A 25,253-nucleotide genomic window follows, 5' to 3' on the forward strand; every position below is an offset into this window, starting at 1 on the left:
TGCTTAGTTGATAATCATATCTACCATAGTTTCCTCATGTGAGCAGATGAAGACTAAAACAGACACATTCATGTTATCATTAAATCATATATATGGGGAATCTATGGTTTCTTTATTAACAATATTTGCATGTTGGTTCCAAGTTGTGTAGACAGTTTATGAAAACAATCTTTCCATTCACTGACAGTAAGCAGAAAAGGTATAGTAGTAGTAGAAATGTGAAGCTGCATAAGTTTATATTAGACAACAATGAAGCTTTGCTTAAAAAAGATTAGCCTAGATAGTAATAGCCATGTGCTATGGATCTTTATCTGGTATAGACTCCAATTGTACCTCTCTTCTGTCACCAGGGTTTTTGTTACCTCATCTGAGAACAGCATAATGTACGAAAAGAGACACGGATTCCAGCGATGTATCACTTAGTTTAAAGGGTGCAGAAGTTGTGATACAGAGTTTTCTCTGCTGTGGATGTAGCAGTCTTCAGAGAGCTAATCCCACCTCCACCACTGATTAGCAGCTTTCTACGTACATTGTATGTTGCCTGTAAACTGCTAATCAGTGATGGGGGTGTGATTGGACAAGGAAGTTGAGGGACAGCTAGTCCAGCAATGATGATCTCCTGCTGATAAAACACTATATTGAAACAACAGCACACAGCCTAATAAGTCACATCCCTGAAATCAGTGCCTCAGCCCCTACCTCATGCTGCCCTCAGATTATGTTGCAAATCCCTGCTGGCAAACTCCAATTATTTAATCTGAGAGTAGCATAAAGTAGACATTGAAACCCTGATTCTAGGGATGTATTCCTTATTAGGTTGTGCGCCTTAGTTTCTATACAGTGTTTTATCAGCAGGAGATTATCAGTAAAGGATGCTAGACCAGCTAATCTGTCTAACTCTGCCTCCACCACTGATTAGCAGCTTGCTCCCAATGCACAGAGTAAGTTGCCAATCAGTGGTGTGGGTGTGGTTATACAAAGATCAGCAATCTGACCACTGCTACATCTTCAACAGAGAAGACAAGGATTCTAGAAAAATTGAAACAAGCAGTTCAGTAAGTGACACAATACTGGAATCAGGCTCCCAGCACAATATCACACGGCTCTCAGATTCCATAGCAAAAACCTGCTGACAGATTTCCTTTAACATGAAGATTGTTGTTAAAATGTGGAAACTTTGCAGTTTTTCATTCAGAGGGTCCGGCTTTAGAAAAATCTTTTTCATTATTGATATTGGTACAATAATCAATTGTTACCTATAAAGTGATGGCGAGCATATGCGCATCAAGAAAGGTCTTCAAGATATCGTGTAAACCTCAGAGACCACCCTTGGTTCATTCTGCTTTGGATAATGCTCACAGTATATTAGGGCATGGCAGACCGGTATAGCACAGAATGGTAATAGAATGATCATTACTTTCTTCTGTGCTATTACAATCACGTATAATGTACCCAGTATTCACAGAATCCAACCCGAAAGTCAATTAGACTCTCTGCGTTCTTCACAATGATCTCCCTCGGCTAATGTTGCTACTCTAAGAGGAGATAAGCCATATAATTTTACAGGAAGCAGCCCATTGATTCCTTTAACAAACACAGCTTGGCAATCTATCTTCTATACAAAATAATGAGGTGGCAGGAGTGCAGTGGAGGAACCCATCTTCAAGACATCACGTAAGGGAATCCAGCTGTGCTTGGATAGTCTCGAGCTATTAAAAAGAGAAGAGATTTCATATAGAAAGATTATTTACACACACATAACATCGGGCAGCGTTGGAGCTTTGCATATTAAGCGTATTTGCGTAAAGTTATTAAAAAAATGGAGCAGAATCTTACAATATCTATTTCATAAAAAGCCATTTCATCTGAAAGCGTAAATGAATATGTGAGATTTCAGAGAACTGAACACCTGGTTTTTATAATGGCAAATTACGATTTCTCATTTGGCGCTATAGTGGAGGCTGAGCCGCCGAGGAAAAAAAATCATCTCTGATTGTGCTTAATCTTCTGTGCACAGCGAGGTAAATTAAGTCTCTTCTGAAGTTAGAAATTAAACTCACAGTCTCCGAGCGAACTCCGTACAGACATTCATGCTTTGTATACCTGTTACATGGTCAGTAAATTTACAATCTAACGCAATACATGTTGGTTAAATACACTGAAAGGCTTAATATTCCACTGCAGGATAAATACTGACCATGGAACACATTGGGTTTTGTACAGTAGAAGGTCGGGTTCACGTCATGTTTTTGCCACACGTCAGTGGCTCCGTCAGGGCTTCCATCTATAGTCCTGATAAATGTGATTCAGGTAAATCTGTTGATGAGGCTATTGGCTTTAATAAGGAAGATTGAGTCATATTGTGCTGTCTGACCTCATTTTCGCCAGTATCCACCTTTTTCAGGTGGGCATAACAAGTGTTCGACTACATTTGAAAAAGGATGATATTGCCGAAAATGAGCTCAGACAGAGCACAAAGTAACTACATCAGCTTCATTAAAGGCAATGACCTGAATCCTGTTTTTCAGGACTTCAGACAAAAACCCTTAAAGCTGGGTTTACACACTGCAACATCTCAAACGACATCGCTGTAACGTCACCGGTTTTGTGACGCAATAGCGATGTTGTTTGCGATGTTGCAGTGTGTGAAACCTATCAGCGACCTGGCCCCTGCTGTGAAGTTGCTGGAAGTTGCTGATCACTACAAGTCGTTCAGGACCATTCCTAGGTCCTTTGTTTCCCGCTGTGCAGCATGAAGTTTCAGTGTGTGAATCCTTTTCAGCAACTTTGTTAGCAACTTCCCTTTCAAAAGGCTGCTTATCAACGTCCCCAACAACCAGCTAGGTCGCTCTGCAGGTCAGGATCGCTGGTAAGTTGTTGGCCAGGTTTGCCGGGTTGAACGCTCACCAGAGACTTAGCAGAGACTTATGGAGATCGCTATTGCGTCACCAAACCGGTGACGTTACAGCGATGTCCTTTGCGATGTTGCAGCGTGTAAACCCAGCTTTACAGAGCCACTGACGTGTGGCCAAAACAAGGTGTGAACATAAACTTAAGTGGGCTTTACACGCTGCGACATCGCTAGCGATGTCGTGAGCAATAGCACCCACCCACGTCGGTGACGCGTCACGGGGTGATCGCTGCCGTAGCAAACAATATCGTTACGGCAGCGTCACACGCAATTACCTCTTCACTGACGTAGCTGTGGCCGCCAAACAATATCTCCTTTAAGGGGGAGGTTCGTTCGGTGTCACAGCAACGTCACTAAGTGGCCGCCCAATAGAAGCGGAGAGGCGTAGATGAGCTGCCGGAACATCCCGCCCACCTTCTTCCTTCCTCATTGCCGGCAGCTGCAGGTACGATGATGTTCCTCATTCCTGCGATGTCACACATAGCAATGTGTGCTGCTGCAGGAACGACGAACAACCTGCGTCCTGCAACAACAACGATATTTGGGATTAGAACGACGTGTCAACGATAAACGATTAGGTGAGTAATTTTGATAGTTAGCGGTCGTTTGTGCGTCACAAATTCCGTGACCCCGGCGACATCTCGTTAGCGATGTCGTTGCATGTAAAGCCCCCTTTAGGCCTTATGCACCTAGGGCATGTGCACACGATCAGGACCCACTGTGTCCTGGACACAGCAGGTCCTGATCTGCAGGGCCACGAGTCTCCTCCGCAGAAGACCGTAGCTGCTCGTGCCCATGATCCGGGCTCGAGCAGTGGCTTTTTCTTACTGTGTTCTCCCTGCAGAGATCACTTGCGTCTCCGCAGCAAAGAATTGATTTGCTGCGGCTCAGGAAGCCGCAACTCAGGTCAGTGAGCACGGGATTTCTAGTAATCCCATCCACTGTGCTTGTACTGTACAACGCAACATTTGGATGCAGCCAAAACATACAGAGACCAAAACGTTGTGAACCCTAATAGTGGGCATGCAGCCTTACAGCTTCTATGGATCCATATTCTGTGTACTGCCATATGATGGACCCTGGGCTGCACATTACAGGATTTCCCTCCATAGAAGCATGCCACAATTTTTTACTAAATCATTCAAAAAACCTATATAAGCCTTAGTATGAAATCAAAGGCATACAGAGATACAGTAGGAGTCCAATGTAAGCCTATAAGTATCCTATTACAGCTATTTATGGCCCAGAAGTTTATTGATCCAGAAATACGTCATGTGGCCTAAGGCTATGTTTCTAAAGCACAAATTTACTGCGAACCACCCACAGTGATATGAAATTCTCACCAACATAAATTGGCATTCTGTGGATATTGAAACCTGCAATTCTTGACAATTTACACTGTGGATATTTTTAGCAATGTGTATACAGGATTTCTAAAAATGCAGGTTTTATTGTGTTAATCATTCTTGATACAGAATGTTTAAATGGGTAATCTCAAGTTATTAAATTGTTTTGGTTAGTTAGACAGCATGAAACTCCTGCAATGAGTGCTTTTTTTTTTATCTTTCATAGTGTACAGTTTGTTTCTAAGGAGCTTGGTCACCAGAGCCTGACTGAGTATGCGCAATAGTTACATTCCAGGAGAGGAGTTAACTCCTAAGATTCAAGCCACCTCTCTCCAGTCCATTGATTTAAATAGCACAGTTATCTGCTCACTTCCTTCCCCCTCAACTCCTAACAGGGCTCTTATCAGTAGTCCATAATCACAATTCTCTGGTAACCAGAAGGGACAGTTTCCAGAGCAGTTCTCCTAACCAGGGTACTAACTCTTCTGAGCTGTTTTCTTAATCAAGTGCACGGTTATCACTATACATAAATATGGTGATAACAGTGTAGACTTCAGAACGACCACTAAAAGACCATTAATGGGTTGTAGCAGGATTAAACTACTCACCAAAACTGTCATTAAAGGAGGAGCACCCACCCCCCATGCAACATGAAAGTGAGAACACTTCAGAGCTATGAGCTGCTCAGGAGTAGTGATGGGCGATCTCGATCTGAATAGATCAGGGATCGTACTGATCACATAGTGATCGTGTACACTATCCCGACCACGAGACACCTGGGAAGCTTGTGTTACAGATCAGGTCCAGGGGATGTAAAAAAGAAAAAAAAAAAGCACATTATTAAAAAACATTGTCATTATACTTACAGGTCCCGTGACACGTCCTGCAGACTCCCTGCCGCTCTTGCTTCTGAGTCCGATCATTGCTGTGCCGCCAGTAACCAGCAGTGACTTACAGGACCTTCAATGACATCATAGCAAGTGACCATCTGGGGTGAATGTTGATTGGCATACAGACTAGTCACATGACTATGACGTCATCACAGGTCCTGGTAACTGAACTTTCATTGTCACTGTGCGAGTGTCGCATCACAGCGCACAATCTCCCCACAGGAGTGGTCAGCTACATGTATTTCCATGCAGTTGATGTGCTCCTGTACGGAGATTGTCAGACCGTGCGGAGTGATTAAATGCGAGACTGCACAAGTTATACCTTCACTGTCAGCCTGCATCTCGCTCTGTACAGAGTGATGTAGCAGAGCTGACTTGGCTCTCTGTGCTTCTCACTGTGATGTGATGAGCAGAATTGGATAAAAGCAGGGTCTGATAGAGCACTAAGGAGGCCACAATATTATATTAGTTTTGTAGAATTTATTGCTTTTTAGATTGTCAGAGCACCTATGTTATCTACCTGCTTGAGTGCACGTGCGGTCTACAATATGTGGGCCGCACAGTGCAAACAATGCACGCCAGGTTGAATAAACATAGGTCTAACATTAAAAATGGCTTTCAACAACATAGTCTATCTCGACATTTTATACTGCACATCAGAAGGACCCCAAACAATTGAGACTATTAATTATTGACCACATAGACAACTCTGGGTCCGACCGGTTTGATTAAATGAGAGAGTTATTACATCCCAAAGGTCTTAATTTGACTATTGAAAATGTAGCCAAACATTGATTTAACTAAATCCATGGATCGGGTTCTTGCAAAGGGAGTTATAGCACATATTGTGCTGGCAAATGCATTTAGCTGTTGTAAATCAATGGATAGTCACCACATTCTTCAAAATAAAGATTCCCCCTCCCTTAATTCTATTAAATCCTTGTTTTACCTACATGGGTATATACTTGTATATGCATACCCATATCCACTATTTAAAGTTCTCATGATTCTAACTTTTTATGTGTTTGATTTTAGGAGTCTAGTGTATGTTTATATTATCATTATTGCTGATTTTAAATATATTATTCATTTTTATAAATGTGATTTAAATGTAAAAAAACATAAAAACTTGTATAAAATTTTTTAATCATTGATTGTTAAGGGGATGGTGTGCTGCATTAAGGGTTAACATTTTAATTAATTTGTTGTTGGCCAATGGAATCACACTGGCCCCTTTAAATAATACTCCCCACACTTCATTCTATATCCACCTGATGAAGATATTGTGTATATCGAAACACGTTGTGGCTGATAGAATGCAATAAATTCTACAAAACTAATATAATATTGTGGCCTCCTTAGCGCTCTATCAGACCATGCTTTTATCCAATTCTGCTGATTTTTCCCCTTTGTGGGTTCACGGCAAGAGCCGCTTGGCACGGAGGTCAGTTCACAACAATTACCAGTTTACCAGTGATGCCCACTATCAACAGTGACCTGTCACATGACCGGCTTCCAAGGGATTCGTTCCCCTGGATGGACATCACGGGCTAACATCCTGGCAGCGTACTAACATCGTACTCTCGTCCTACACCGTGGTTGTGCAAGGGATGCACAACCACATCAGGTGAGCAGTTTTCAATACCGTTCCTCACCGCTATCTCCCAGACCCTTCACATGCGCTCCTTTGTTTTATTAAAAGGCATCTGTTGGTAAGACCCCTCCCCCCCCCCCCTCACATGCCCTTCCAAAACTACATATATGGGCATGCGGGTCCTAGGAATGGAAATCTAGTGCATTAGCGATGAGTGAATCTTTCGAAATTTTAAAATTCAATTTGCGATAAAAAAATGTTTCAATTAAGGAAAGAGGAGAGGAGTGGAGAGGAAACAGAAAGATTAGCCAATCCTAATTGTCAGCATTAATGTAATGTCATGATGTTCAATATGACAATTTTTCCACTTATCAGTGGGATCTGGAGGAGATGCAAAACCAACTGGGCCATACTGATTGAATGTCCTGTGTCCTGCTGGATATGCTGATCTGTGACTGATCACCAATATACAAGGTATCATATTCTAACAGCTGTCATAGCTACAGAGCACTTTGGGCTTGCTTTAGCCCATTCAATGATGAAAGGGCAATAATTTTTTTTGTCAAATCAAATCTCAAAGTATTAATATTCTCGTGAAAGAGTCAATGTCAGGAAATTTGACTGGGACTCGATTCTCATATTGATCTGCTAATCTCTAATCGACACCTTTATATCTTCTACCATTTGCTGCATTCCCAAGTAATGAATGTCATCTGCAAATGAGGTGTTCAGTACTCTACATAGGTGTTCGACTGGGTTCAGATCAGGAGACATAGTTGGCCACTGAATCACTTTTTTTTCTTCAAAAAGACAACAATGACCTTAAATGTGTGTTTTGGTTCACTGTCATGTTGGAAAAGTTTACATTTACCAAGGGCACAGAGTGATGGTAGCATCTTTTTTGTTTAATATAGAGTAGCACGTATATGAATTCATAATACCATTAATGAAATATATCTCCACAACACTAGCACTGCCCCCATACAGATGAGGCCTGGTTTGGCACATGGAAAGATAAGGCATAGAGGGGGTAAGTATTGAACACGTCACCAGTTTTTTAAGTAAATACATTTCTAAAGGTGCTATTGACATGAATTTCTCACCGAATATCAGTAACAACCCATCCAATCCACACAGGCAAAACAAAATCAAACCATAGCAGTCCATAAATTAAGTATATGTAAAAATGAGAAATGGCAGAGGAAAAAAGTATTGAACACATGAAGAATGAAAGGTGGAAAAAGCCATGGAAAGTCATGACACCAGCTGAAATTAGTAAATAGAAAGCATTCCTGCCATTTAGTGAAAAATAATATCAGTTGGTTCCACTGATGGCCTATAAAAAGGTGATTCATTACGACGGTGCCATACAAGAAACAAACATCTCATGATAGGTAAAACCAGTCAGCTGTCTCAAGACCTTCGCAACCTTACTGTTGCAAAACATACTGTTGGGCCTACAGGTTACAGAAGAATTTCTAAACTACTGAAGGTTCCACTCAGCCCTGTTAGGGCCATGATCCGGAAGTGGAAAGAACACAATTTCACCACAAACCGGCCACGACCAGGTGGTTCCCTGCAAGTTTCCAGACAAAGGAGTGAAAAGAATTATCAGAAGAGTTGTCCAAGAGCCTAGACTTCTTGGGAAAGCTACATAAAGATCAGAAATCGGAAGGTATAATTGTTTTAAAGAAAACAATCAATACACTCAACCTCCTGTGTGCAAGCTCACCATGCAAGACTTCATTGCTGAACAAAAAGCATGTTCAAGCATGTTTAAAAGTTTGCTCAAAAACATTGCTGAAAGTTTTGGCACTTTTATGTCCAATTTGCCTTTTTTTTCAGGAAATAAACATGCATGACAAAATGTGTGTAATTGCAATAATTTTCTTGGATAAATTCATTTTCTAGAAAAATTTCAAGGGTGCCAACACTTTTGGCCATAACTGTAGTCTGATCAAATTAGACTAAAATTGAACTCTTTGAATGCAATAATATACACCATATTTAGAGGCAAAAAGGCACATGCATATCACCCCAAAACGCCATACCAACAGTGACGTCTGGAGGTGGGAGCATCTTGGTGTGGGGCTGTTTTCAACTCCCATCAGTGCTAACTTCATATGATTGAAGGAAGGATAAATGGAAAAATCTACAGAGAAATTCTTGATAAAAATCTGTTGCCATCTACCAAAATGATGAAGCTGAAATGAGGGTGGACATTTCAGCAAGACAATGATCTCAAACACACAAAATATAAAACTCTCAATTGGTTTCAAGGACAGATAAAGCTTCTAGAATGGCCCAGCCAATTACCTGACCTGAATCCAAAAGAAAATTTATGGAAGGACTAAAGCTCAGAGTTTATTGAAGGAGCCTTTGGAACCTGCAGGATCTGAAGAATGGAAGAATGGACCAAAATCACACGTGAGCAGTGCATGCAACTAGTTTCCCTATACAGGAGTGCACACATATTTGGGGGTTCACTTTTTTTTTTTTTTTTTTTTTACTGTACAGCATTTCCTTCTCTATTCCTCATACAATTTTTACATAGTTTTTTGTTAGCACTTCCAGCTCATTTGTTATTTTTTATTTTTGTGGTGCCCACTATATAATTGTGTTTGTTACCTTGAAGCTGTCATCACCAACAAAGGCTTTTCTATGAAACATGAATTACATTTCAGAAAGCGTGTTCAATACTTTTCTCATTAGTACTGATAATTTATGGCTAACTATGGTTTGAATTCATTGCCTATGTGGAATGGATGGGTTGTTACCAATATCTGATGACAAATTCATGACTATAGCACCTTTAGAAATATATTTAATTAGACTTTTTTACAATCATCCATATTTAGGTACACCTTGACATGTAGTGTATTTATATAGATTCCCAGTAGTCTTTATACGTTTCAGCAGGAATTTGAAGGCAGGTTCTTTTATGCATTGGGTTTAAGAGAATTTTCATTGGTGTACGACACCCTTGCATGCCATTCCTCTGCAGTTTATGCCATATTGTGTCAAAGGAAACACTCGTCCCTGATTGGCTTTCTACTTTTTTTCTTTTTTAACTAACTGCAGTGAACTTGCATGTCAATTTTCTTCAACTCTTCTCATCAGAAGACACTTTTGTTTACGTGTTAACTGCTTTCAGCATGAACAGTTCTGTGAGATAGTTGCAGTTCCATCTTAGATATATTTTTGTATTTCATTTTTGCTACAGTGTTCTGACAGCTAAATAAAGCCTCGAAATGTGGTCATGTGACACTTCTCTTCCATGTGGTGCCATTGCTGACAACATGAAATAGGAAGGAATTTTCTTTGTTAAGTAATGTGAAGTCAATTGTCTGCTGAACACCTGTTTACTGAATAATGAGACTTACTTTTGATTTCCTATTAGAATTTGATAGTTCAAACTTTAGCTTTGCTCCTTAATGTTTCATTTGGGTGTACTCATGTCTGCAACGTCGTCTTAAATTAATTTGGCAGGAAAACTAGCGTATTTTTTTGGACTATAAGACGCACCCTTGTTTTAGAGGAAGAAAAAAATAGAAAAAAAAATTGAAGTAAAAAAATTTGGTCATGACACACTTATGTGGAGGCTGGGTCTGCTGCTGACACAAGTATGGAGGTAATAATATCCCCAAATTCTGTACTCATATCCCCCATTCTGGGCCCCTTCCAGGTATATATGGCCCCTATCGTGGAATATGTATGTTCTTCCCCATCCTTATATGTGTGATCCTCCAACCGTGAGTGTGTGTGTGTGTGTATATGTATGTATATGTGTGTGTATGTATGTATGTATGTATGTATGTATGTATGTATGTATGTATGTATGTATGTATGTGTATATATATATATATATATATATATATATATATATATATATATATATATATATATATATATGATCAAACCCCATCCAGGTGTACAGTAATGCCTTTATATACTATATTTATTGCCTTAATTTTACAGATGTGATGCATGCTCACCTCGCTTTCAGTTTGGTCCTGCCTCTGCACTAGAAACAAAGTCTCCCATATCTCGAGGACCTGCAGTGATGTAGTGGAAAAGTGGGGCACTGTGCTGTTCTGTGCTGCTCTGGCCCACCCCTCTTCATTACATCACTGCAGGTCCTGCTGTTACAGGAGACTTTGTTTCTAGTGCAGAGGCAGGACCAAACAAAGCAATGTGAGCACTCAGCACAGAGACTGCGGTGTGCTGTGCTGTGATGGTATGCCGTGCTCTTGCCCAGATACTGCAGTGATCTGCACTTCCTCTGGGCCAGACATGACTGCAGCGACACCCTGCTCCTTCCTCCTTCTTAAACAGCGGACACACAGTCTCCCCAGCTGCTGCAGGAAGCCGGCGGCTGGAGCACCCACGTGTGTCCGCTGATTAAATTAGACAAGTATTGATTTGCTGCTCCTCACACCAGTTTCTAGTCACTGACTGAAGAGAGCGGAGAGAGGTGGGCGGGGAGCAGCTAATGAATATTCGTTTACTTTAAACAGCGGGCACACGTGGTTTCTCCAGCTACCAGCCTCCTAGACCCTCCCTGCCTCCTGTGATCCCACTCCACAGCCGCTGCCTCCCACTCCACAGCCGCTGCCTCAGACTATAAGATTCACCCCACACGTTCCTCCCATATTTGGATGAAAAAAAGTGCGTCTTAGGCTGCTTTCACACATCCGTTTTTTCCTGTGAGGCACAATCCAGCGCTTTGCAGAAAAAACGCAACAGTTTTTTTTTTGCTGCCGGTTGCGTTTTTTTTGCATAGACTTACATCAGTGCCGTAATGTGCCGCATGGGCTTGCGTTCCATCCGTTTTTTGCCGCATGCGGCAGATTTAGCCGATGCGGCGGCCGGATGGAACGTTGCCTGGCACGTTTTTTTGTCCGGCAAAAAAAAACGCATAGCGCCGCATCCGGCCGATGCGGCGCGATTTGCAATGCATGCTTATGGACGCCGCATGCATTTTTTTCACTACGCATGCTCAGTAGCCTGCCGCAAGCGGCAAACAACGGACGGGCCGCATATAAAAAACTTATGCAAAAGATGCGGTTTGGTCGCCGCATTCGTTGCATAGGTTTTAGAGCCGGATTGGCCGACTCTGCTAAAACCGGAGGTGTGAAAGCAGCCTTAGAGTCCGAAAAACAAGGTACTTTTTTCGGTGCAAAATGACAAATCTGGTTTACAGTTAATGGTCACTTCTGTGAGAGTACAGTGTGTGACAGGGCCTTTACAGTACACTATAGTAACCCAGAGAAAATGAAATGCTAATTCTAAAAGGAGACTAAAGGTTTTCTGACAACTCTGTTAGGGTGTACTCATTTATGCTTAGCACTGTCAAAATTAACCAGTGGAGTAATCACTGACACTGAAGTACTGATGATTATACATGATCCTGTATGTCCCCATAGATTCTCTTCCCACATATTTCTATAATTATCCACATTTTTTGTTAGAAATCCTTTAGATGTTTATTTCTCAACAATTTTTTCTGTTCCCTTTTTAATATACTTTATATATTATATTTCAATATACTTTAATCCAGAGAATGTTTTTTATTGGTTTATATTTCAAAGGTTTTTGCTTCTTTTAAAATGGTTCTATAAATCATGTTTATTCCCAATTTTCTCACTTTTTCTAATTATTTTACCTTATTTTATAACACCTCAGGCCCAATTTATAATTGCATTTGCAGGTTTTCTTGTCTAGTTTTTGGTGTTTTCAGCCTGTTATTCATTTGTTACTAATTCTTCTTTTAATTTACACCTTTTTTTTCTAGACATTTCATATGTATTCACCATTGTGAGCTAATTTTAAGGTTTCCAGACGTTTTCAACAGATTCATCAATTGCAATTAATTAAAAAGTCACAAACTTTTGGTATAAGTGTACTCCAGTCCCCTCCTGGAATGATTTTATGCACCCAAGATATTTTGGCACAAACTTTACGGCATTTTAAAAGGAACATATTTTTTTTGCAAACAAAATTTACAAAAGCGGGTTAAAGAAAAAAATAAAGAGCACTTCTTATTTCCATAGAATTCATGAGCACATGCATATTTTTTATGAATTTGGTGCATAAAGGTCAGTAAAAAAACTTTTGTTGCTTACTACTCTCCTGATCTATTTATTTGTTACCTTTTTTTACTGTCTCATGAACATTAAGAATCTTTAATAAAAGATTATATTATGTCATATGTGATATGTTCAAACTTAATTATACCTTATTTTTCTTTAGTTTTATTTTAGGAGAGATATTTTTCTCTTTTTTTTTTTTCTTTTTTTCCCAAGTGTTAGTTGCTTGGGAGGCAATGGCTAAATCTGTCGAAAAGTGAGATACATAATAGAATAACCTTTTGCCTCAGTTTGAAGTATGATAAGGCTACCTCTCTAATAGGGGTTTTCTGAATATTGCTCTCTCTTGTATACATTGATTTGATGCTTGAAGATCCTCAGCAGAGAAAGATTTTTATTTTATGCAAATATTTTTAATTATAGAGGAATTCATAAAGATGGACATATCTTAGTAAACCAGAACCTAGCTCACATGGCTAAAGTTTAAAGGGGATGTCCACTACTTGAACAACCCCTTCTCATTCCCCTTGTTCGCCTTTGTAAAACTAAATAAGCCTATACTCACCTTCGATGCAGCCGCAGTTCCTGTAATATCTGAAGCCGCAGTCCCTGGGCCCATGTGACATTGTTATGACATGCGAGCCTCGCGACCAATCAGCATTTGTCTCCCCGCCTTCGGACACTTAAGCAGGATGTGAGCGCTGTGCTAACTTCCTGCTCAAATATCTGAAGGCGGGAAGAAGGAAGTCGGCGCTGATTGGTCGTGGGGGCCGTGTGTCATAACAATGTCATGTGGGCCCCGGGAACATGGCTTCAGACATTGCTAGAACCGTGATCGAACCGGAGGGGAGTATACACTACAGTTCAAAAGTTTAGGGTCACTTAGATATTTCCTTATTTTTGAAAGGACAGCACTTTTTTTTCAATGACGACAACATTAAAATAAACAGAAAAACACTCTATACATTGTTAATGTGGTAAGTGACTATTCTAGCTTCAAACATCTGGTTTGTAATGCAATATCTACATAGGTGTATAGAGGCCCATTTCCAACAACCAACACTCAGGTGTTCTAATGGTACATTGTGTTTGCTGTGTTAGAAGGCTAATGGATGTTTAGAAATCCCTTGAAAACCCTTGTACAAGTATTTTAGCACAGCTGAAAACAGTTTTGCTGATTAAAGAAGCTATAAAACTGACCTTCCTTTGAACTACTTGTGAATCTGGAGCATTACATTTGTTGGTTCCATTAAACTCTCAAATTGGCCAGAAAAAGAGAACTTTCATGTGAAAATCAACAGTCTATTCTTGTGCTTAGAAATGAAGGATATTCCATGTGAGAAATTGGCAAGAAACTGAAGATTTCCTACAACGGTGTGTACTACTCCCTTCAGAGGAAAGCACAAACAGACTCTAACCAGAGTAGAAAGAGAAGTGGGAGGCCCCGCTGCACAAATGAGCAACAAGACAAGTACATTAGAGTCTCTAGTTTGAGAAATCAATGCCTCACAGGTCCTCAACTGGCAGCTTCATTAAATAGTATCCGCAAAACGCCAGTGTCAACATGTGCAGTGAAGAGGCAACTCCGGGATGCTGACCTTCAGGGCAGAGTGGCAAAGAAAAAGCCATATCTGAGACTGACTAATAAAAGGAAAAGATTAATATGGGCAAAAGAACACAGAAATTGGACAGAGGAAGATTGGAAAAAAGTGTTATCGACAGAAGAATCGAAGTTTGAGGTGTTTGGATCACATAGAAGAACATTTGTGAGACGCAGAACAACTGAAAAGATGCTGGAAGAGTGCCTGACGCCATCTGTCAAGCATGGTGGAGGTAATATGATGGTCTGGGGTTGCTTTGGTGCTGGTAGATTTGTACACGGTAAAAGGGATTTTGAATAAGGAAGGCTATCATTCCATTTTGCAATGCCATGCCATACCCTGTGGACAGCGCTTGATTGGAGCCAACTTCATCCTACAACAGGACAATGACCCAAAGCACACCTCCAAATTATGCATGAACTATTTAGGGAAGAAGCAGGCAGCTGGTATTCTATCTGTAATGGAGTGGCCAGCCCAGTCACCAGATCTCAACCCTATTGAGCTGTTGTGGGAGGAGCTTGACCGTATAGTACGCAAAAAGTGCCCATCAAGCCAATCCAACTTGTGGGAGGGTCTTCTGGAAGCATGGGATGAAATATCTCCAGATTACCTCAGCAAATTAACAGCTAGAATGCCAAAGGTCTGCAAAGCTGTAATTTCTGCAAAGGAGCATTCTGTGGCGAAAGCAAAGTGTGAAGGAGAAAATCATTATTTCAAGTAAAAATCATTATTTCTAACCTAGTCAATGTCTGGACTATATTTTCTATTCATTATGCAACTCATTTCATAAATAAAAGTATGATTTTTCGTGGAAAAGACAAAATTGTTTGGGTTACTCCAAACTTTTGAACTGTAGTGTATGTTTATTTATTTTTACGGGGGCGAAAAAGGAGAATGAGAAGGGTTTGTCCAAGTAGTGGAAAACTCTTTAATTTTTTTATGTTATATTTTTATGCTTTAAGTTTTAGAGTCACAACTTTTTGATTGCCGGAGGTACAGGCACTCCTCATTGATTGACAGTTCGGGCCTATGGCAATGTTACACGTCTAACGTGCCCTGCGTGCTTCCAATGCTGCTATAGGAGGCAGCTTTGTCTCTGCAGCATCAGAAGCACTGAGAAACTGAAGTTGACCATCAGAAGATTGCCACAGGCTCAGGCATGAGCCTGTTCATCTTCACTGCAGTGCTTACAAATTCACTATCAAAGAGATTGTAAGCACTGTGTATTCCCTTAGGAACAAGCAGTAAACAATAACATTTTAAAAGAAAAAATTTAGGGGCGAATGGGGACAAATTTTAACTACAAAATTACAAATCTACTTTATTTTCTTTTACAAGCACTTTGCACATCTGCTCATCTTAGAAGATGGGAAAAAGCAGTTAATTAGATATGGTGGCCGGTAATAACACCAGTGAGTGCAGCCATATTGTTTGTCACTTTTAAGGCTCACTCACACAAGTACTATCCGATGTTTTGCACTTGGCCCAATTTTATACTATAGGGCTTTTTTCTCATGCCAATTTTTACCATTAAAGTTTTTACCAAAGGTTCACCATTACTCTTTTAATTATTGCAAAATCGGCATTTTTATATTTTGGCTGAAAGTACTCTTTAAGGAAAGGGAATTCTTGAAGCATAAGTTGGGCACACAATGTGGGATATCTTACGGATTCCTCGGGCTGTTCAGAAATCTTAGTATTCCAATAATTCATCACATTGAGCCAATCTGTCACACAGTGGATGGCAGTGTAAGAATATCATATATGCATTCACAACATCACTGTGAGCATCTAAACATTTTAGCATGATGCTGGTTATTCTCTTGGATTTTTTTGGCTGCTCACGCGTTATATCAAGCAGAGACAACGACAATAAAGAGTGCATATTATTTTCTACATTACTGCTAAGGTATAAAGCAACAAGCTGTGGGTATTCTAGCAGCCCGTATGCTAATAATGGCAACACTAGCAAAGCAGTGTAGATGAGCAGATGTGCTTTACACTTGCAGGTTTCACAGTTGTAACAATGAATAGGCAGGGGTACAGATTAAAATAAAAATAATGGTACGTTTGTGAACAATGCATACCTTGTTATAGAAGTCCAAAAGTTCCTGATGATTAAACTCCACAAATATCTTTTCCAGGTTCTAAAAGAAAAATAAACACTAATTCAGTTTGTGCCATAAAATACATCATATTAACATCTTCAATTGGAATTGCCATTTACAGGCATGTGACACATTACATAACTTGTACAGACAAAGCAAATCGCCTGAATAATTGAAGTCAAATTAGCTCATATACATGAATTAGGCCACATTCTCATATGGAGCTAATGATATTGAAATCACTGCTTATTGAAGGCTTCATGGTCAGGGGAAGGGGTCATAATCCGTGATTTACAGGCATACACTCATCAGTGTTCCTGTACCTGATATTGCTCAATCACTGATTATCACCAATCACCTGACTCCTAACCGCGTTATATGCATAGATATCACCACCCACCTTATTTCTAAGCCCGGAATAAGCATAGATGTCACTATCCCCCTGACTTCTAAGCCCAGTATAAGCATAGATTCTACCACCTACCTAACTCCTGAGCCTGGAAGAAGCATAACTGTTACCACCACACTGACTCCTTAGCCAAGTAGAAGCATAGACTTGACCCCCTCCAACGCCAAAGCTCGAATAAACATAGATGTCACCACCCACCCACCTCTTCTAAGCCTGGTATAAGCATAGGTTCTACCACCCCCTGACTGCCTAAGCCCGGCATAAGCATAGATTCGACCACCTCCCTGATTCCTAAGCCCGGAATAAGCATAGATGTCACCACCTCCCTGACTCGTAAGCCTGGTATAAGCATAGATTTCACTACCCCCAACTCCTAAACTTGGAATAAGCATAAATGTCACCACCCACCTGTCTTCTAAGCCTGGTATAAGCATAGATTCCACCAGCCACCTGACTGCCTAAACTCGGAATACGGGTGACTTTACACGCTACGACATCGCTAAAGCGATCTCGTTGGGGTCACGGAATTTGTGACGCACATCTGGCCGCATTAGCGATGTCGTTTCATGTGACACCTATTAGCGATTTTGAATCGTTGCAAAAACGTTCAAAATCGCTAATCGGTGTCATCCCCCCCCCCAATTCCCAATTATCGTTGCTACTGCAGTAACGATGTTGTTCCTCGTTTCTGCGACAGCACACATCACTACGTGTGACACCGCAGGAACGAGGAACCTCTCTTTACCTGCGGCCGCCGGCAATGCGGAAGGAAGGAGGTGGGCAGGATGTTCATCCCGCTCATCTCCGCCCCTCGGCTTTGATTGGGCGCCCGCTTAGAGACGTCGCTGTGACGCTGAACGAACTGCCCCCTTAGAAAGGAGGCGGTTTGCCGGTCACAGCGACGTCGCTGCACAGGTATGTGCATGTGACGCTGCCGTAGCGATAATGCTTGCTATGGCAGCGATCACCACATATCGTGCCACCGACGGGGGCGGGTGCTATCACACGCAACATCGCTAGCCGATGCTAGCGATGTCGCAGCGTGTAAAGCCCACCTACGCATAGATGTCAACTCCCTGATTCCTAAGCCTGGAATAAGCATAGATGTCACCACCACCTAGACTCCTAAGCCTGGTATAAGCATAGATTCCACCACCACCCCTGACTTCCTAAGCACGGAATAAGCATAAATTTAAATTAGAAAATATGCACTATACTGAACCTTTTCCCACAAACCGATATCAATCGGGGTCAGCTTACCCTTCTCTATAATATGTTGCTTTCAGATCACTCTGAATGTACAGTTTAAGTTTACAGAATATGAGAACCTTTGAGGACATTTTTTTTCTAAATGCAAGTATATTCATCTGCAAAGCATTTTTGCAATTTTAGACCACCTAACGTCTACAACCTCTAGGTGTTAAGGCCCAGTCACACACAACGACTTACCAGCGATCCCGAAAATGATGCGACCTGATAGGGATCGCTGGTATGTCGCTCGGAGGTCGCACAGTCCGACCTTACCAACGATGCAGTAACGACCTGTATAACGATCTCAACAGTCACTGTGACCCGGTCACACAGTGTCAAATACACCGATGTATCCTGCCCAGCAGGACATCGCCTTTGAAGAAAATGGCCTGGACCATTCTGCAACAACTAGTGATCTCACAGCAGGGGCCTGATCGCTGGTAGATGTCACACATAACGAGATCGCTACTGCGTCACAGAAACCGTGACTCAGCAGCGATCTCGCTAGCGATCTCGTTATGTGCGACAGTACCTTTACAGTTCACAACTGATTTGAATGAGTTAAAAGTGAAATGAATCAGTCAGATTGTCTGCTGTCTGGGTCTCTAGTCTATTGTTCTTTTCTCCTGAACGATCTTCTAAGCTGATTTATGGCCAAATACAACTCAAACTATTAAAAAGCCCTTATGTGGCTATGCTGAAAGAAAAAAAAAAAATAAATAACATTATGGTCATACACACTGTCCCGGACAGAAGACACAAGGAGTCTAGTGGGGGACCCTTGGCAGCTGTATGTAAAAATGCTGGTGAATCGGCAGGTAAGTATATATATTTTAATTGTAGACTGTGCTGGGACTGGCTGCCCCCCAAATATACTTGAGAACCTCTAACAAGTTAATTGGAAAAATGTACCAAAAAGCATCCTTCTGGAATACATCTGGCTTGGCATATCGCTCTATATACATAGGTTTACCTTTTTATTGGTTCCTTTGGTAGATGTTGCAATATAATGAAATCCTGTATAAGATTATAACTAGTGATGGGAGAGTACAAAAATGCTCGGGTGCTCGTTACTTGAGTCAAGCAGGTCAGACGCTCAGATGGGCTCGACTCAAGTAATGAGAATAATGGAAGTCAATGAAGTCAATGATTGGGCAGTTTGGCTCCCTGCCTATCTACAGCCTGCCATAAACAGAGCATTTCCGGGGGAGGCAGGGCGTTAGTTTTTTTTTTTTGGACACACTACATCCTAAAACGTTGTTGTAACCCCCAGTGAGAGCCATTCAGACACTGCAAATGGCTCTCACTGCGGTGCCTGCTCTCAAAATCCAGTGAAGCAAGCTTGTGCATTATGGTTATTGTTTCACGGATGACACATCTGAACAACATCGATACTTGGCTGAGCACCGCGAGCACCACGATACTCGATTGGATAACGAGCAGTTGTAAGCACGCTCGCTCATCATTATTAACATTTGGCAAGCATGTTTTTTTTACAATATTAGGTCATTAGGAAATACATATATCCAAGGTGGTTAAATATATCCAATATGGCATATAGTTGCTTACACCATAGCTATATAATTGGTGTAGATATTAGGAGGTATTTATAGCTTATCTGCCGAATATCTGAACAGAAAATAAACTTATAAAGCATTACACAATACACCTTAGTACATAAGTATAGGAGGACAATGAGAGCAGCTATGATTTTCTTCACAACGAAATAGACTGTAAAACTTACAATGGATTATGCAAGTATTGTTGACATCGAGCTTGATTAAAAGCATTGCCTAGTTTTTACTGATTGGAAATCGCTCCATGCATTCCATCAAACACAGCAGCATCGTCTCTGTACAGTAAACCCAGCGACTAGATTCATTACTATTCTGTAGAGAGTTATGCAAAGTCAATAATGCATTAACTCTCCTTAAAGTGAATACATGTTAATGTTTCACCACCAGTCAACTTCTCACTAAATTTAATAGCAAGATGAGAAAGTTAGAGGATCTCACAGAAATACCAATACCACTAAGGGTATGTGCGCACGTTGCTTTTTACCTGCTTTTTACCTGCTTTTTTGCTGCTTTTTCTTCTGCGCTGTTTAATGCCAAAATGGATGTGTTCTTCTATTCAAGCAAAGTCTATGGGAATTTGGGTTTCTTGTTCACACTATGTTGTTCAAAATGCTGCCTTTTTGTGGCAGAACTTTGGTCAAAAACTCAGCTTTGCAGTGCAAAACCCAAATGGCAAAAACAATTGACATGTTGCTTCTTTGAAAAGCTGAGTTTTTGACCAAAGTTCTGCCACAAAAAGGCAGCATTTTGAACAACATAGTGTGAACAAGAAACCCAAATTCCCATAGACTTTGCTTGAATAGAAGAACACATCCATTTTGGCATTAAACAGCGCAGAAGAAAAAGCAGCAAAAAAGCAGGTAAAAAGCAGGTAAAAAGCAACGTGCGCACATACCCTTATACACATTATTGGAATTCATTCTGCATAGAAACCAGATTTCAGCCGGTAGCTGCAGCAGTAAAATGTGAGTAAAATCCGCAATGAATTCCAACTGATAGGATACAAACAAATATTAAAAATAACTGGTAATTGCTGCCCTTTTTTCACCGAATGTACTTTACGTTAAACAGCGTACAGTCAGCTAATCCATACCAGACAGGTTTTCACATGCTGGACTCAAAGAGAGCTGGGTTAAAAACTCTAAAAAGGATACAAAATTTTTTAAAAGGTCTATAATTTACCAATGTGCAAATCAATTAGTTGCAAATTGATTTTGTGTCCATATTTAGCAATTTGCGAAAATTGTCTAAAAGAAATTATTTGAGTCATGCAAGTTACCAAAAGTAGCCACCACCTTTTAACACTGCATCAGCCAGAGAAGGCTCAGATGACCTTGGGTGTGGCTGGTTTTTCACATAATGCTTTGCAGCTATCACATCACAACGTATAGTGCAACCAATCAGGAAGGACTATCAGACTGTATAAAACCAGAGACTGGGAATGCAGCAGCCATTTGAAGGTGAATCTGGATACTGACAGGACAAATCTTAGCCATAGAGATAGGGACAGACTGTCGTAAAATACTGAAAAAACTGAAAAGATACTGTTACTGCACAGAAGTAAAGAACAGTTACAAGCAGTATACCCACAGCCATCAGATGGTCCCTTTCACAATTCTAAGGCTGTGTTTGCATTAACAAGAGTAACATGGAATAGATACCATCCTAGGAGACATCAGAGTGCTATACAACACACCATATCATCGCTTGGAATTGCCACTTAGACATGAGGCACATTGCATAAACTGTACAAAGATTACCTGAATACTGCAGGTCAAATTAGTTCATATACATGAACTATGCCACTTTCACATAGCGAGCTAATGATTTTTAAATCACTCCTTATTGATGTTGGGGGACATCATACTGTGTGTGGAGCCTGTGGAGGCATCATATTGTGTTGTAAGGTGTTGGTCAAAATACAACGGCTGAATAACGAGAACAGTATTATTTGTGGGTGGTTTTGTAATAAACTTTAAAAAAAAAAAAATCCAGCAAATTAGATGGTTTTGATTTGATTTTGCAATAAATTCTATACTGCATTAACAGTAGCAGCTAGTGAACAGCCATAATTCTGCTCACTATGAAGTTATAAAAAATAATATAAGGCTATATGCACACGCTGCAGTTTTGTGCCTTCAGCAGAAAAATGCACCTCTGGCCAAAAAATGCAACCAAAAACATATGCATTTTTGACTCATCTTCTGTGCGTGTGTAGGTGAGTTTTTGCCCATCCGTTTTTTTATTGTTTTCAATGGCAAAACGCAGGTCAAAAACGCCGAAAGAATTGACATGCTGCTTCTTTTTTCTGCACCAAAAACTGCAAGGAAAAAAGAAGCAATGTGTGGACAGCATTTCTGATTTCTTATAGACTTTGCTGTGATAAGGCTAGACATGCAGATTTTGGCAACAAACTGCACCAAAAATGCATCAAAAACTGCACTATGCACACAGGGCCTAAAAAAATAATAATGAGCAGAAATAAGTTTGGCCAGTTGGTTTAACTCGTCACAACAGTCTCAGTCTCTTATCTGGTTCCTTAGGAAAATGGATTGCCCAACCTTGCTCTACTGCATAGGTAACAAAGTAAGCATATAGACATGTACCCCACAACTACTGTACAAAAGTATCATTCGAGCGCTCTTGTTCCTCATATTTTTCAGTAAACAGCAGAATAAAGTGCTTTACCAAAAAGCCCTATCTTGGTCTCATCTGTCCACAAAGTGTATTCCTAGAAAGATATTGGCTTATTCATGTACATTTTGGCAAACTACAGTCTAGCTTTTTAATGTTTCTATGTCAGCAGTGGGGTCCTCCTGGATCCCCTGTCATAGTATCTCATTTAATTCAAATGTCTATGGATAGTTTGTGTTGACACAAACACACCCAGAGCCTGCAGGACAGCTTGAATTTCTTTGGAACTTTATTAGATCTGCTTATCCACCATCTGGACTATCCTGCGTTGCAGCCTTTCATCAATTTTCCTCTGCCGTTCACGTCTAAGGAGATTGGCTACAGTGCTATGGCTTCTAAATGTCTTATGTTGTTCACTGTGGACAAAGAAACATCATGATCCCTGGAGATGGACTTGTAATCTTGAGATTGTTGATGTTTTTCAACTATTTTGGTTCTCAAGTTTCAGACACTTTTCTCCCCCTCTTTCTGTTCTCAATGCTTAGTGCAGCAGACTCAAACACAATGCAAATATTGAGACAACTTCCCCCCTTTTTCTCTTCTTTCAGATGTGATTTTCATATTGTCCACATGTTACCTTCCACAGGTGAGTTTGAATGAGCATCAACATTTCAAGGGTGCAAACAACTTTGGCCGTGACTGTAGGTATTCGTTAATCCCAAACATTTCAGTTTTACTGTCCACGACCTGAGAAAGCTGATCCATAACAGCGATGTTTGTGGGGACTATTTGACCCACATGGATTTTGCTTTGGAACGCCACAAGGTATAACTGAATCTACCAAACTCCTATATTACACACCTTGATCAAATTTTCCTTTTGTATTTTTTCCTATGTCTTAATTATTATTAAATAATGTGAGGTAGCGCGGTCGGCTGCGCAGCAGAAGACACGGGATCCAGGCATCAAGGTTCACAGCACACGGTTTTAATGTCCAAACAAAAAAAGTCCATAACAAAATACATGTGCCTCTCCAGCAGAGGGCTCAGGAAGTTCTGGTCACTTCCCCCACACCCGGCACACCTGCCCTCGTTCCTGTTTCCTTTTAACCCTTCCTTAAGCCTGTAGGGAAACAGCATTAACCCTATAGTGGATTTACTTTCTATCATGGAGTGAGCACAACCTGGGCGAGACATACCGGCCGTCATAGATAACCCCGGTCACAGTCTCACATACCCCCCCCCTCAGTTCAAGCGTGCGGGGTTGAACTCCAGCCACCAAGCACGGGCCGCGGGACAAGGCATCGGCGTTGCCCTGCAACCTACCGGCCCGGTGTTCAACCGTAAACCGGAAGTTCTGCAGAGAAAGGAACCACCGGGTAACCCGGGCATTCCGTTCCTTGGCGGACCTCATCCAGACCAGTGGAGAGTGATCCGTCACCAAGCGAAACTGCCGTCCCAGCAGGTAATAGCGTAGGGACTCCAAGGCCCACTTGATCGCCAGGCACTCCTTCTCCACTACGCTATAATTCCGCTCGGGAGGGGTGAGCTTCCTACTCAAGAAGGTGACGGGGTGTTCCTCCCCCTGAACCACCTGAGACAGCACTGCCCCCAGGCCGACCTCCGAGGCGTCAGTCTGTACAATGAACTCCTTCCGGAAATCAGGGTTGACCAGAACGGGCTGTCCGCACAGGACCCCCTTCAGGGCCCGGAAGGAGTCCTCGGCCTGCGGAGTCCACCGCACCATGACGGACTTCTTGCCTTTGAGAAGGTCCGTCAAGGGGGCTGATAGTCCCGCAAAATCCTTTACAAACCTCCTGTAGTACCCCACGATACCCAGGAAGGCCCTAACCTGCTTCGTGGTCAGGGGTCTAGGCCACTTCTGGATCGCCTCAACCTTGTTAATTTGGGGCTTAATCACTCCTTGGCCTATCACGTAGCCCAAGTAGCGGGCTTCCGTGAGTCCCAATGCACATTTCTTGGGATTGGCTGTCAATCCGGCTGATCGAAGCGCGTCCACCACCGCTTGTACCTGTTCCAAGTGGGTCTGCCAATCGGAGCTGTAAATAATGATGTCATCCAGGTACGCTGATGCATACGCCTGGTGGGGTTCCAGCACTAAGTCCATCAACCTCTGGAACGTGGCCGGAGCGCCATGTAACCCAAAAGGCAAGACAACATAGTGGAAGAGACCCTCCGGCGTAACAAAAGCGGTTTTCTCCTTGGCGGACTCCGTTAGTGGCACCTGCCAGTACCCTTTGGTCAGGTCGAGCGTGGTAAAATATCGCGCCTGTCCCAGCCTATCAATCAGCTCATCCACCCGGGGCATGGGGTAGAGATCGAACTTGGATATTTCGTTCAATCTCCTAAAGTCATTGCAGAACCTTAAGGAGCCATCGGGTTTTGGTATTAGGACAATCGGACTAGCCCATTCACTCCGGGATTTTTCGATGACCCCCAGGCGTAACATTGTCTTTACTTCCTCCGATATGGCTTGTCGTCGAGCCTCCGGTACCCGGTATGACTTCAGGCGTACCTTCAGGTGGGGCTCGGTGACAATATCATGTCGTATCAGACTTGTCCTACCGGGCAGCTCGGAGAAGACATCGGGGTTCTGCTGAACCAACCGTCTGGCCTCTCGCCTCTGTTGCTTGGTGAGGGCTTCTCCAATCCTTACTTCCGGTTCGTCCTCTCCGGAGGTCGCTGGAGCCGGATGTGAACGACCCGAAGAGGAGGGAGGTGGGGAAAAAACAGCCATCAGGCTTTCCCGTTCCTGCCAAGGTTTTAATAGGTTGACATGGTATATTTGTTCAGGTTTCCGCCTACCGGGCTGCAATACTTTAT

The 25,253-nt window shown here is 41.7% G+C and overlaps 1 protein-coding gene across 1 annotated transcript in view; it reads right to left on the reverse strand.

Annotated features, from left to right (window-relative positions):
* Positions 1-95: 95 nt before the first annotated feature.
* Positions 96-25,253, reverse strand: part of COMMD10 (COMM domain containing 10) — a 430,106-nt gene continuing 404,948 nt past the window's right edge. The window contains exons 6-7 of the mRNA XM_075324990.1: positions 16,519-16,578; positions 96-1,709 (exon numbers count right to left, since the gene is read on the reverse strand). Of these exons, the coding sequence (XP_075181105.1) occupies positions 1,671-1,709; positions 16,519-16,578 (99 nt within the window). The 3' untranslated portion in view covers positions 96-1,670. The remainder of the gene's footprint in view (positions 1,710-16,518; positions 16,579-25,253) is intronic.

The sequence above is a fragment of the Anomaloglossus baeobatrachus genome, chromosome 1, assembly GCF_048569485.1.
Source record: "Anomaloglossus baeobatrachus isolate aAnoBae1 chromosome 1, aAnoBae1.hap1, whole genome shotgun sequence".
NCBI lineage: Eukaryota > Metazoa > Chordata > Amphibia > Anura > Aromobatidae > Anomaloglossus > Anomaloglossus baeobatrachus.